Genomic DNA, 14,863 nt, shown 5'->3' with positions numbered 1-14,863 from the left:
GGAATCCCCGAACGAACTGAAAATTTATTATACCCTGCTAATAGGTTCTTTCACGCGCCAGATTAGGCAATCGACCATAATAGATCGATCTGTAAATCAATCACTGCAAAGTAGTCATAATTTACAGACGTTTCGCGACCGCTAAACGGCGCGAAAGAGACACTGAGACAAGAAGGAATTGAAGGAATTAGGTGAGCATTATGCAGCACGAATTCCTCTGGCTTTCTTCGACTTCCAAAGTCATATCGTGTTTACTTTACCGAAGTTTCGACGTGTAAGAATTCCAAACATACCAAAGTTTTGAATCATTGCAACTTTTTCTAATTACAAGCGTGACTTCATACGCTTTATCGGGAATGCCGGGATAGGGAAAAATCCCTTGAACAAACAACATTATCTCGTGCTTAGCGAGAGAAAAATCATATGACTAACTCTTACTCAATGGCCTTCAGCATGAGGGATTAAACGAGTCGAAACGAGATTTCATCCGTGGATTCAAAACACAGGTGATTCCTTTTACTTTGCAAGAATCGTGTGTCCAAGCGTTTCTAGTATCGATTTAAACTGTGACACTGCCATGGTTTTCTTCCTAGCCGGTTCCCGCCATTCCTGTACTTGAATTTTGATGACCATTCTCTGAATTTTGACCGATTCTAAACACGATCCCACCGTTCTGACTGATTCTACACAGATAGATGCTACTTTTGTCTCTCATTTGATTGAATTCGGGCGATGAAACATTTGTCGTAAGATACCCTGTGATTTCCGGAAATATACCATCATCACTATTTTATTATTCCCCTTGCCGATGAATCCCAATATCTATGCGACAAAACCATGTTTTTTTATATGCCGGAGTCTGTTAGAGTCATCCGCATCTAACATCTCTTCGGAATATCGTCTCGTCTCGTTTCAAAGCGTCTCTTCTGTTCCAGGGCACATTCGTGAACAATAAAAATCGCATCCTTGTGTTTGCGCAAAGATTTCTGAGATCGCCACGGGGCAGATTCTCTATTTCGAAAGAGCAAAAATTTGAAATAATTATAAAAAAAAAAAAAGAAAAACACCTTTTATATCATAAATGTAACAGCCGTCAAGTCAGTGTCAAGTCCACGTTTTATTCGATCCGATCAACTACGCTAAGCACACTGTTCGAATACAATACCGTATGAGAAATCCTTACAAACAAGCAAGTGTCCTAGTCCGTAACCTTGAACATCGAAAATAACATGCGATGTAAACACGAGCGCTGAGGTTTGACCTGGTGTCGAATGACAAAACCTCGGCAGAGACTGGGCCTAGTGCACAGGAAACCTAACATTTACATGGCTCCCATAAAATGTTCGTCATTTTAACCAAAACAAGTCTCACTCAAACTCGTTCAAAATACTTGAATTGCTATGCGTTCGAGGAATCATGTTTCTGATACATCAAAGTTCCTCAAGCTGACTATAGCGACAGCATAAGTTTATTGACTGGTCGATCCAACACTGATCCAGTTCCGGTTTGAAAAGTCACCGATCAGGCTTGGCCTCCATCATCACGACGTGTGGTAAGCGCTTTAGCTATAGGCCCCTTATTCCTGCAAGAATTGTTGTCCTTTAATAAAACAATGTCACCTTCCGTGAAGTTTCTTCTCTTATGTGTCTACTTTTTTGTCAACTGTAAGATCTGAAGATATTCTTTACTCCATCTGTTCCAGAATTTGTTAGAAATATTCTGTGCGCGCCTCCAGTGATGTTTTCAGTAAGTATTCCCTCGTTGAAACTTTCCTGGAGGGAGGAGAACGAGCTTAGTTTTACCAATAAGAGGGGTACTTGGCGTTAATGGCAACGGTGAGAACGGGTCACTTAACCTTATTGTGCGGCTCCCGAAATATTCCAGGCGCACTTGTTCGTCCATCTGGATGGGTCCCGAAATATTCCGGTTTTCCGAACATTGATTTTATTGGCGGAGAAGTTCGGAATATGTCGGGCTTGTGCGAGTTTACGGCCGTGGGCCAACCTACGGGACATAAATTAAGTATCCGACAGAGTTCCGAAGATCCGAGTAGAATAAAATAATTAATTAGCATGAAATATATTTTGTAGCGCGGTAACACTGATAAACAAAGATGGCGGCCAATATTGTATTTGTTGATGAAGAAACTATCGATGAAGGTGTCGGCGGAGAGGATAAGCAATTTAGATGAAAACACGGATAATTCTGAGAGCAGCGATGACAGAAGTGAAGACAGTGATGGCGAAGAGGAGAGCGAAGAAGAAAACCGAAGAAGACAACTGGGCTCTTGGCGATCGTATCCCGCGAAGGCTTGACTTCACAGCTGATCGAGGATTGAATGTGGAGCTTCCTGACAATCCATCATTCTCTGATTACTTTCATCTCCTCTTCCCTGAAAACCTATTTGATGAGATTGCATCCCAAACAAATAAATATACAACGGAAACAATCGCATCTTTACGGCGAAGAGATCGTTTACCCTAGCACTTGAGGTTTACTGAGAAATTGGCTTGAGGATGGTGTGACATCTCGTGAGATAAAAGCTTTTCTTGCCATGATAATTGCAATGGGCCTGGTGAATCAAGAGCATATCCAGGATTACTGTTCCACCGAGGAGGTTTTATCTACTCTTTTTTTTCCTTAAATTATGTCAAGAGACAAATTTATGAACATTTTAACATTTTTTCACATGTGTGATAAGGATAATTAAGTTCCTCACGGACAGGAAGGGTATAACCCAGTAAATAAGCTTGGCATTATATACAGTGTTGTTACTAGGAACTTTTCAGATGTCTGGAAGCCAGGCAAAAATATTTGCATTGGTGAGGGAATGATTCCCTTCAGAGGAAAAGTACACCTCAAAGTGTACAATCCAGAGAAGCCAGATAAGTATGGTGTTAAGTCATACCAAATGTGTCACTCGAGCAATGTGTATTTTTGTATGTTTGAAATTTACACTGGTGTAAACCAGAACCACCCAGTGCTACAGGCAAAACATATGACTTAGTCTTGAGGCTCATGCAACCTTATTTGAATGAGGGTAGGTGTTTGTATGTTGACAACTACTGCGCATCACCTACTTTATTTGCTGAGCTCTATAGGCAGAACACGGGCCTGTGGAACAGCCCACTACAGGAAAGGTATCCCCTAGGAATTTAAAAGGACACAAGTGAAAAAAAGAGGTGACAAGTTTGTTATGAACAATGGAACTTTGCTGGCAGTTTAATTTAGTTTTCCAGATGCTGTCATCAGTTCATTCCATTGGGGATGTAGAAACTTGCAGAAATCACCCTGAACCTGGCTGCCCAATCACTAAACCTGAGATTATCCATGAGTACAACAAGTTCATGGGGGCAGTTGACTGGTGTGATCAGATGGTGGCCTATTCTTGCTTCAGGCAATGCTCCATGAAATGGTAGAAGAAAGTGTTCTTCCACCTGTTTTCCTTAAGCATCCTGAATGCTTACATCCTCTAAAAGCAAAGAACCCGGTCACCTGTACTGCAGAGGACCTTGCGAAGGGAGCGTGTGAAGGAGCTTGTTAGGAATTCTGGCATCTCTCATTCTCTCTCTCCAACAGGCCGCACAAGGAGGTCAGCCAAAGGCTTAACCCATCTTCAAGTTGGAGGTCACTTCCCTGTGAAAATACTGGGTACTGGGAAGAAGTCTAACATCACCCATGCCTGTGTGGTTTGCTTTCCTGCCCAAAAGAAGATCCTAAAAAGGACAGAAGATGAAAGGGAGAGGCCAGGAAAAGAGTCTAGCTTTCAGTGCAGTGTCTACAAGGTAGCCCTCTGTATGCAAGACTGCTTCCAGTTGTACCACACTCTTCAGGACTATGTTGCTGCCTTCATTTGAAGACCTGATGCCAATATTGACAATGTGGATGCTGAAACTAATTGATTAACTGATCATAACCATTATTCATCTTTTGTGTGGTTTTGTTAGGTTCTGAAGTCAATTCAAACACAGAAATAGATAAATTTACAAAACAGACCCATACAACTGAGCTGACTGTTTTGGACTATAGTTCAAAACCAAACAATGTGTATAAATTTCTAATTTTGATTGTGTTAACCTGACAAATTTGCAGTCTTACTACTGTATTGAGAAAAAAAATGCTGTCACAGTCACAGGAATTGTTTTACCAGGCTGGTGGACAAGGGTTTGACTCTGGTTGCCATTTTAGGCTTGTACAGATAATTTTTGGAAGAAATTAATGTGATCTGCTTTTTGTTAATGTAGAATTTTCGTCGGAGGACGACTGCCGACAACAGCTGCAGCTTCTCATAACAGAGTTCGCAATTATTCATCGTTTAAGCTGTGAAAATGCTGTTTCACAAGTGCTGCCATAATGCGGTCCGCAAGGACCGCATCTGTCGTTCCCAAACACCTCCGAAATTGCTTGCTGTAACAGGGTTTCTGATCCAATCAATGTTCTCCTTAAGCAACTCTGCCTTAATTTTGTCATCATCCATTTCTTGAAGCGCTGCCTTTAACTCGTTTTCGGCTCCAACAAAATTAGTTCCTTGGTCACTGCGAAGTTCTCTTACAGGTCCTTTCCGACAGGTTAAGTGCCGTAAAGCTTATAAGAAGAATCTGTTTCCATGGAGTGGGCTACTTCGATATGTATCGTAGGACTAGCCACGCGACGAAATATGGCTCCGTACCTTTTAACTTTTTTCTTGCCTTCTTAAATATACCACGGACCAAAATAGTCCACCGCACAATATGAGAACTGTGGCGCAGGTTCTACACAGGAACTTGGAAGGTTAACCATTTTCTGTTCTTCAAAAATACTACGGAGATGTCGACACGCGACACACCTTGATACGAGGTGTCTGACCGCGGCATTCCCATTGATAATCCAGTAACCGTTGGAACGAAGTTCGTTCAAGGTAAGGCCATCTCCGCTATGGTGAGTTTTTTCGTGGGCGTAGTGGAGGAGAAGAACACTGTCCGTATCCGACTTGAGACGTATCTGACATGTTATGTAGCTGAGCACTGGCAATGCTTCCAAAATCAGGAGGCTGAGTTTCTTGGTATGTTCAGCTGTTCTAACAGCGGTAATTGACTTCTCCATCTTTCCCATAGGGCGAAAACTTCTCCCTCGATTGGCTCGTCCCAGTCTTTTCCGTGACATCTCTTGCAGTATTTGCTTTCCAACTAGGACGACGGGTGCGATCAGCCCCAGAGGATCAAAGATCGAGTTAATAGTTACCAGTATACCCCTACAGGTGCACGGCTTGTCCTTCAACTCTATCCTGAATTTAAATGCGTCTGATTCAATGCACCATTCTACAGCCAATGCTCTCTCCATTGGTAACTTGTCGCTCCCTAAATCTAGGCCCCTGATCTCCTTGCTCTGTCTTAAGCAGGTATTGGCATCATCACCTTTCTCCTGTTGGAAACAAATTTGTTAGTTTGGATCTTCCCCTCGCATATACCTCTTTAACAGCTTGTACTAGTTCTACAGCCTCCTTCTTTGTCGGTGCCGATTTCAGAACGTCATCGACGTAAAAGTTCTTCCTCAGTGTTTCGTCAGTTCTTGCACCAAACTCTCTTTCACTGTCTTCGGCTGTACGTTTCAAGGCCAAGTTAGAAAACTCTGGGGATGAACCAGCTCCAAAGAGGTGCACTGTTATGCAGTATTCTTGAGGTTCTTGAGTTAAATCTCCATTCTGCCATCATATGAAGCGAAGGAAGTTCTGATCTTCCTTTGGAACCTTATAAGCACCCCAGTAAGCTTGTTTGTTAGATCTGGCCCTTGAAATAGGCGGCCATGAAACGATTAACCCTGGTCACAAGTTGGACAATCAACTATTACTCGTATGCTGCCTGGTTTTTTGGGGTGGTAGACCCCGTGGTGAGGTAAGTGCCAGACCTTTCCTTCTTGATGGGGTAGCTCTTCAGTCTTGACCTTTCGAGAATATCTGTTCTCTATGATTTCAGCCATGAATTTTACTTAATGAGCGCGATACCTTGCAACGGCATGGAGTCTCTTTTAAGGCCGTGCAGGCGTTGCTCTGCTTGAGGACAGTTATTGGTTAGCTGGGCATTCTTTTCCTCTAAAGGGCTGAGTCATCTCGTAATGCGTGTCATCTCTATGATGAATTTCATTTTTCTACAAGCTTCATGAACTGACTTGATAATGTGACTCCGTATTCCCTTTCAGCAAAGTCCACCTCAAATATTCTAGAAACCACTTGAGGGGTTAGCCGCGCCTTTATCTCTGTCTTGACAAGGATGTAGTGGGAAGCCATTAGCCCATCTACCGCTTTAATCTTTAATCTTTAATCTTTTAATGGGCTTTTTAATCTTTAATGGGTATAATCCCATACTGGGATTATACCCATAGCAACCGCTACAGTGGTACATTACCGGTATCTGTCATAATTCAAATTGTAGCACATACGTTAACGACTTGCTCTTCTGTTTTCTTCTCACTGGCTTCTGATTTCTCATGTTGACCGGGTCCACTTTTCGTTTTCACCTCTTCTGATTTCCAACTGTAATCATGGAGTGAAGTTGGGTGTTTTTTATTACAAATCTGACAGGTTCTTTTACCTTTTCAAAGGTTGGCAATGTGTTCAGAACTATAGCAACCAAAGCATGAGCCTTTCTGTTTGATTTAGTCTCTCCGCTCCACCAGCGGTTTCTTAAGAAACTCAGCACATTCGTCCAGGTGATGCGCCTGAGAGCACAGCGTACAACAGATGGGGTGAGAGTTTCGTCACCGCCATTCTTTCCTGACTAGCCTGTTGTGAAATTGGTACCTCTTCCTCTCTTAGTTTTACGTTCGTTATGTTTCACTCTAGTCTTGTCCTTATACTCTTTTTCTTTAATGATTAGATTCATCTGCTTAGTTGAATTAGTAAGCGCAGTTTTCCAATTTTCCTTCAACTTTTGAATCTCAAATTGCCTACCCTTTTCTGTAGGAGTCCTCGTAAGTTTCTTGAGCAAATATTCCGGACAGCAGCGATATCAAACGAGGATACAAGCAGATTGTATCGAGATCCATATCGACCTCGCGCCAAGTGCAAGGCTCTTTCTTCAACGGGGACCTCCGTTTTTCTTTGTAAATCATCTTCCTTGTCTTCTTCCATGTGATTCGCCATGGGTCAAACTGTAACAGCCGTCAATTCAGCGTTAATTCCACGTATTATTCAATCGATCAACTACGCTAAGCACTCTGTTCGAATACAATACCGTATGAGAAATCCATACAAACAAGAAAGTGTCCTTGTCTGTAACCTTGAACATTGCTACAATATCCGTAATGGATCCGTAATGTTCTATTCCTTCGATGTGAAGGAATTTTTTTTCAAAATTTTCACAAAATTTTACTTTCTCTGAGAAGTTCTAGGCGTAAAAAACTACTTTCACATTGGCAATGATATTCGTAAACTTTTTGCTATTCAGAATGGGATAGAAAAATACTTTATTTACGAGCAAAGCTTCACAAAGCACGACGAACCGTTCAACTTCTCAATCATGTCCACGGGCGGCCAAACCGTGCAAGTTTTCGGCACTATCAAAAGCGGTCACCCACAACGACGTTTATTTTCAGTTGAATCAAACTACTCCTTTTTAAGTTCTTTCCCCGAGGAATCTTACATTTTAAACATTTTGGCATTTTTCTGTCAATTCAAGCTTCGAGGAATCAAAGCTGAAATCGTTTCATTCGCACGATGCTGGCGCTTGCCACAAATTTCAACTTAACTTTGATTTTTATGATGCGAAATTTAAATAAACACATAAATTGGTTTATGTGTTGTCAGATAAGCGATTTTTTGGCTAGTAGCGATACTACCGCACAGAGCATGTATTGAGTAAAACGTCATTAACCAGGAAGTAAATAAATAACATATTCCTTTATTTTTTCATGTTATTGGAAAGAAAAATTATCGTACAGATAAAGATAGCCACGAGGTCTTTGCTAACCCTAGAAAGTTCCTTGTGATTGAAATGAAGAGAACATCATAATCAATCGTGAAAGCGAAATTTATGAACCACTTGGCGTGATAATCATTTCAGTAGTTATAAGACAACTGGAGCCTTAAATATTAGAGATAAAGATACTAGATATTTGAGATAACGAGACTAGATTTAAAACTTCAGATATAAAGAAACCTTCACCCGACAAAAATATTGATTATGAGGTAAAAAAGAAATGAAATTCTTGTGGGTGTAAATAAACGGTTTCATGTATTATGTCACAATTAAGAGGCAATCTAATACCTTAGGATATTTTCTTCCTACGGCAGAACTGAAATAGCCTCTCAAGTTTTCGAAATCTGCCATTAAACTCAGGAAGAGATGTCAATTAGAAACTGTTCTGTTTTGCTTGATGTGTCTGCCCAAACGCTTGTTTATTTTGTACGCCACGTTAGTGACCTGCCGACTCAGCTCACAAGGAAAATGGCGCTGACGACGGAGTTTTCAATTTCTCACACGATTAAGAAGTTACAAAAAAATAAAGTCACCCTTGAATTTTTTCAAACCAAAAATTTCATGCAAAGGTGCATGAGAATGAGGACATTTTAGAAAGTTGTCAGAATTTGTACCTTAGGCAAGCCCTTTGACTAGCCGATATCCATTTCCTATCACAGTTATCTACTCCCTTTCATCAACGATCTAAGCCATCGCAGTCAAAGGAAAGAATTTAAGGTCTGCAATAGGCCTTACTACTCACCTTTAGTAGTATGGGCATATAATGAAATCACGAGGAATCTTTGACAACACATGGGGGATCGAGATTTCAGCGGGATCCATCCGGGAAGAATGGCTTTCATGAAAATAATTCTCTTTTTTTTCCTTTTTGGTTTCTTTTTCAATCTATTTATGCATCTTTTTATTCGCGAGGAACACCAGTACTGATTTTTACTGTCGTTGTGAAATTCATGGTGAACGAAAACGAAGTGGTAAATCAAATGACATCATAAGAAAATAAGTGACACGTGAAGAAAATAGAACGTTTATATAAAACACACAAGGAAACACAAAGGGAAACGAAGGGGTACCTGTACCGACTGCTGAGTACTTTAAATCATGGCATATATTTGTATATCAAATACGTTGAAAAAATATAACTATAATTATTGTGGGTTTGATATTTACCGACTTTATATTTTCAGTAAAAGTGAATTCCAAGAAAATGAGGTGGTTACTGGACTACGAAATTTTTCATTTGGACCAGGTAAGACCTTTTTGCGATTTCAAAAGTATTTTGTCGAAAATGATATTATTCTATAAACTATTGGCTGCACTTTGCTCTAGACCATCCATGCGTGTCACATATCAAACTCATGGGGTGCAAATAGTCTTAACATGTATGTAGTGACCACGCCCACTTCAACGCCCCACTCAAATCGAATGTAATTGTAATTTTCGAAATGCAGATTCTCTACGGAAAAGCACTCAATGTACCTCTGAAATATTAAACTATAATACTGTGGCTTTCTATTTCGCTAATTTTCTAACTTGAAGGTAAAGTTTTTCCCTCGTCATTTTTACCTTTTCTCCGAGCGGTTGCGTGAAATTAACAAGGCGTTTTTGATCAAACCACGACCGAGCGAAGGATCTCGGGCGATATCTCTTTTACGCAGGCGCAATTTAAAAATGTACCGCTAGAATCAAAAAGAGGAACAAATTTCCTTTGTTTGATATGTAAAGTGTCGAACAAAAAGCAGATTTACCCTCGTAAACAAACAAGTAAGATTTGTGAAGTTCGTTGAAGTATGAAGTCTAAACGAATGCCTTTTTTAAGCTTGTTTGCTGGATTTTTCGTAAACTTCCCTGATTAATTTTTCGTTTCAGCTTACTAATCTATACTAATTCAAAGCAATGCAAAGACGAAGACGGAGAACCATGAGTCGGTCCTTTCAACAATTGTAAACAAAATTTTTGAGCAATCAGGTATACGAGGAGTAATAATCAATAGCCGCATATCAGAAGTCTTCAGAAAGAAAATATCCTGTCTTCAGAAAGCTGTCAAGAAAGCTAGTAATCGTGGTGGAAGGCAATTAAATGCACTTCTTAGCAAGTTGGAAACGGGCCCTCGGTATCGATTTAATATCATATCGATGTCAGTATTATACAGTTTTGTATCTTTCTTCCGTGGATTCGCCTTTCTAACTGGGGTGTATGTTGAGTATTCATTGCAAAATCGCTTTGTTTTTTCTATTTCCCTCTTTGGCCTGTCCGCCATTTTGAAAATTCGCAACGGATAGCATGCGCATTACACGGGGTTAGTAGTTGCGTACACCTGGAACCGAGAAAAACAAATGTTCGTCACACTGGGGAAAGAGTTTGATATGTTAGACTTTTTAACTCAGTACTAAAAGTGGAGCCCGATGATCCCAAAATAATAATAGCATAACATTGTATAATTTTGTGCTTCATCGAAAGGGAATTCTTATTTCCTTTCTTACATTCTCTCGTTCTATTTGCTTGTACTTTTTCGGGTTGTTTGAGCTGTGTTTGCAACAACGCTCCCGATAAATATCATCAACATTTTTTCAGGAATGTAATATGTAGTTCGTGATTTCTAACGAGAGGATTGTTATGTTTTACTCTAACTTAGTTTCAGGCAGAAATAACCAGAGTTTTCAACTTATTAGAATTGCTTTAGTTATTTTACTGGCTTTCTAATATTTAAAATCTAGTTTTTTACCTGCTGTCTTTGTTTGTTAAGGTTTCTCCAGAAAACTTAATGAGACATGAAGAGCGTGAATTTGAAGCCTTTGAAGTTTTCCGGGGTAGAATGTGTGGTTTAATTATTGTGGATGATATATACGAGAGACAATCAGAGGTAAATGAATAGTTATGAATATTTTAAGTTATCGTTAAAAATTTTTCTACAGGTGGCTGACTCTGTAAGCACATGGTGGGTTGACCTATGGTTGATTTATTGTCCAAAACGAGGTGCACGCCCCCATATTTGGCAGGTTCTGTTACGATTATGCACCTGCCTTTCCTCATCCTGGGGTACACATTGTTAATTATACTATCATAGTCATGGCTATCTGATAACTGTCTCTTCATGTGAAAGCCTCTCCATAATAAAATTGTTTCATAGCAAGCTTAGCAATATATGACAAGTGGCAGTCCTTCGATGAAGTAGGTTTGGTAATAGCTTTCACCCAAATAATCGACCTGCCATAGAAAGAGGAGATCATGTCCCTATTTTTTCTTGGCTATGGCTAATCATGCAAATAAGCTCAACGTATTCTAAATAGGCAAAAACCCAGAAAAGTATTTGTCATAGAATCATAATTCATTGTCATTTTGTTATTTAGAAACACATGAGTAACTCTGAATTCCGTGGAACACTTTGTGCATGTCGGCCTAAATATGACGTGCAAGTTATGGTTGCTAATGGGGTAAATGAACACTTGAAAGAGGATTGCAAGTGCACATCAGAAGTCTATGGATTCCGAAGAGGAAAAACCAATTTTAACAAGATGAAGGTACTATGTGGTGAAGTAAAATAGCTCCCTAATGGATTAATTTTAGAAAAAAATATGTCAACCCTTCTGATCTTGTGGGCTTGAGTTTGTGTAAGGTGCAAAAACTTTGGCTCAAAGAATAAGTGCTCTCTTGACAGTGTCTATGAATCGCTAAAATTCACAATTCGGTCAAAATGCTTATTTTCATTGATAATAATTAAACCATTCTACTGAGAAAATATTCTGCCCATGAATTGCGGTGACATTTTCCAATTTGCATGTAGCGTTTTCAAGGTCATTTTCGCCGGAATTAAGTCAATATAAAGAATAGCACCAAATTTCATTTTTCCGTGTAATTCAATAGCCAAAAAAGACTTTGGGTACGTTGCCATTATACCAGTGCAAAAATGCTCTTGTAGTTGGATTAGATACTTTCACGTGGCTTAACCCTGCATCTTTCGAAATAATTTACAATCTTACTAATGTAGATATTTAAATATCTTAAAACTGTGATATTCAAAAATCTAAATTTATAGTACTCAATACACAATGCGTCGAAGTTCTCTCCTTTATTTATACGCAGCCTATGGCCTTTCAGGATCACAAAGAGGCAGATTGTCCCGCAAATTCAGTCGTTTGTAAGAAATGCAATGAGGACGGCATTCCTAAAGCAAAGGTAACATAGAATAATTTCAATAACTAGATGAATGTAGGTTTTGTTGCGTTCATAATAAAATGAGTTAATTATGATATAACAAATGACATTTACACTCAAAAACATCTCATTTCATAGACCATAAGGTGATAGGCAAATTTTGCTTATACATCTCCCATATTTAATAAAGTAGACAGCGAGGGTGTTGCGGTGAAACTCGTTGAATAAACACGTTCAGTCTCATAATTTGGAAAACTGAGAATTAAGGAGCAACTTTAGCTGTAATTAACAAATAACTTTATAAACAGCCCGTATACTTCTCTATCACATCGATACGCCTCTACAAAAACTAGGATATTGTTTATATGTAGCACTCACTGTTTCACCCGACGCAATTTAAGCATAGTATTAATTTCCCCTTTTGAAATAAAAATAACCATATTTGATATTCAGGGTCTGAGCAAAATAAGTTAAATTTTTCAATTATTTCGGGACATCCTTTTCCATATGCTTTTCTGTAGGAGTGCATGCTGCTTCTAGCACGTGGCGGCGAAAAAAAGTAAAATTTGCTATGGTATCTTAATAGGCGCAAACAGCATTCCCGCCAAAACACATCATCACCTGCGATACACAACTCGTTTGTCACACCACATGAAATTTAACGTGATATCAGTATATGTTAGAAGACGATTTGGTGTGTAATATCGCTGAGCATTTTTACGGATTGTACCGTATTTTGAGGAGTTAGCCGTATTGTACCGTATTTTGAGGAGTTTGCATTAACCGATTCGACTTAGAAGCTAAGCGATTCTTTTTTCAAGTTTGAAAAAGTGCTTTTTGAGTTTCATTTATTGAGATGATGGTGAGACATCTCGCATACTTCTTATGGTCTGTCATTTCCAGCCTCTTTAGATCTGACAATCGCTGCTGGTGTTGCGAACGTGACCTAGGGCAGTTCTGGTTAGATCTCAGACACAAAATGAACTAGAGTGCCAGACAAGGACTTTGCAAGTCGCTTTTAAAATGTGCTATGATTTAGAAACCAGAGTCTTTCCTGACTACTTGCTGTTTGTTATTGCTTTATTAAATATAAAATGATTCAAAGTAACAGGTCGATGGTAATGACCAATCGGACTGCGAGGCTGTTATACTTACAAAGCTTTTTTGTTTTTATTCTACCGAAAGTTCTCACAGTTATTTCCAAATCAATGTACAACCATGATGGAATTGAATGGAAATCAGGGACAGCGTCCGTCTAAACGCTGTCCAACTAGGGTAATATGAGTAACGTGGCTGGGTATGTTGACTTACACTTCAATAATAGCTTAATTTCGTGGAGGATAGTGAGTCTTTCTTTCCCGAAATCCACAACATTTTCCTTACATTCGTCTAGAAATATCCATGCTGATAAACAAACATCACTTTTAGTTAGGGAAATATTTTCTAAGCGCTTTTGTACCTATGCATCTGAAATACAAATATAATCAAATAAACACGTGTTTACGAAAACCCTTTTTGTTCTTCGAGGAAAACGGCGCTTTTTTGCTACTACACATTTTATGCTTCTTTTTGTGGTAGGTCTAGCTTTTTTTTCCATTATAATGTCTGCAAAACGTGGGCAAACGAACGAAAACAAGGCTCAGTCGAACCAATTTAAAACACATATATTTCCAAGGAAGATGAATTGGTGACAAATAATGTATGAAAATGGTGATCAGAATAGTAAATGTCAATCCTTATTTAAGGTAAGCAATCCTTTTTAGGCTGCTACTCTAATCCTTCAGAATCCTTTCCCTCCACTCCTAAGAAGGTAAATGTTTTTTACATGGTGTTAGGCACACCTAGAAGGCAGCGATAATGATGACGACGAAGATAACCCTGACGAGGATAATGACGATGACAACCATGGTGACAATGATGATGACCCTGATGATAAGGATGATCGCGATGACTATGAAAATGATACTGATGATGATGACGATGATGACTATAAAGATAATAATGATGATGATGACGATGATGACTATAAAGACGATAATGATGATGACAATGAAGATGATAATGATGATGATGACGATGATGACCATGAAGGTGATAATGATGATAATAATGGTGATGACAATGAAGGTGATAACGATGACGATGATGACGACCTGGATCAAGTGATTAAAGGTAAGAATAGAGAAGTGGAGGGTCCACCATTTTCATTTCGAGCGAAAGAACATCTGTTTTTGTTTTCCTATGTTCTGTTTTGTTTCCTTTTTACTTTCATGGTGTAATCTTATCATTAATACACACTTATTTGACATTTATTAATTTCTTTAATATTTTTTTTTATCTGACAGATTTCCTCTCTAACACTGTTTACGTGCAACACGAACTGTAGGAGGCAAGAGAGGGAAATCATTGCGAAAACCTCCGCTAAGCCAGAGGATTTGATCATCCTTCAATAAACATAAACAAAAGAAAGTCCTGATCGTCCTCTTGATTTTCTTAGCTATACTAAAATGTCACAAACAGTAAAATCGATGGTTACACTGGTTAACAACAGAACTACAGCTCTCTAATGCTCAAGGGTTTCGTTGCCATTATTCGGATGGCGAGAGATGGGGTGAAAGGAAATGAGGGAACGATCGATTCAGTTTGAAAGTTTTCATGTAAGTCGTATACTTATTGCTTGCTTCGAATAGCAACGAACTACTTCAGCAAATCAAAAACCACATCTGACAAACTTGACGAATACAAGTGTCAAACTCGAT

The 14,863-nt window shown here is 39.1% G+C and overlaps 1 protein-coding gene and 1 pseudogene across 2 annotated transcripts; both read left to right on the top strand.

Annotated features, from left to right (window-relative positions):
- Nucleotides 1-163: 163 nt before the first annotated feature.
- On the top strand, nucleotides 164-14,668 carry LOC131784971 (uncharacterized). 2 transcript variants are annotated; one of them, XM_059101813.2, is made up of 8 exons: nucleotides 164-506; nucleotides 9,137-9,198; nucleotides 10,696-10,812; nucleotides 11,300-11,470; nucleotides 12,033-12,125; nucleotides 13,290-13,379; nucleotides 13,940-14,276; nucleotides 14,450-14,668. In XM_059101813.2, exons 2-8 carry the CDS (start codon nucleotides 9,157-9,159, stop codon nucleotides 14,488-14,490), a joined length of 891 nt encoding a protein of 296 aa, XP_058957796.2. In that variant the 5' UTR covers nucleotides 164-506; nucleotides 9,137-9,156; the 3' UTR covers nucleotides 14,491-14,668. The 2 variants fall into 2 exon arrangements, with proteins under 2 accessions (XP_058957796.2, XP_066020840.1); XM_066164743.1 differs by lacking the exon at nucleotides 164-506 and having other exon boundaries at nucleotides 8,874-9,198; nucleotides 12,048-12,125; nucleotides 14,450-14,665.
- LOC131784974 (piggyBac transposable element-derived protein 4-like) lies at nucleotides 2,667-3,961 on the top strand (annotated as a pseudogene).
- Nucleotides 14,669-14,863: the final 195 nt, after the last annotated feature.

The sequence above is a fragment of the Pocillopora verrucosa genome, chromosome 4 (assembly GCF_036669915.1).
Source record: "Pocillopora verrucosa isolate sample1 chromosome 4, ASM3666991v2, whole genome shotgun sequence".
In the NCBI taxonomy this organism is placed as follows: domain Eukaryota; kingdom Metazoa; phylum Cnidaria; class Anthozoa; order Scleractinia; family Pocilloporidae; genus Pocillopora; species Pocillopora verrucosa.
This window is presented reverse-complemented; position numbering and strand designations above follow the sequence as displayed.

What these genes read in the sequence shown, in the direction of transcription:
- LOC131784971 (XM_059101813.2), top strand. Translation starts at nt 9,157, where the DNA reads ATGAGGTGGTTACTGGACTACGAAATTTTTCATTTGGACCAG. An exon ending in CCAATTTTAACAAGATGAAG is followed by an intron (nt 11,471 to 12,032) that starts GTACTATGTGGT and finishes ATTTATACGCAG; the next exon opens with CCTATGGCCTTTCAGGATCA. An exon ending in CCTGGATCAAGTGATTAAAG is followed by an intron (nt 14,277 to 14,449) that starts GTAAGAATAGAG and finishes TTTATCTGACAG; the next exon opens with ATTTCCTCTCTAACACTGTT.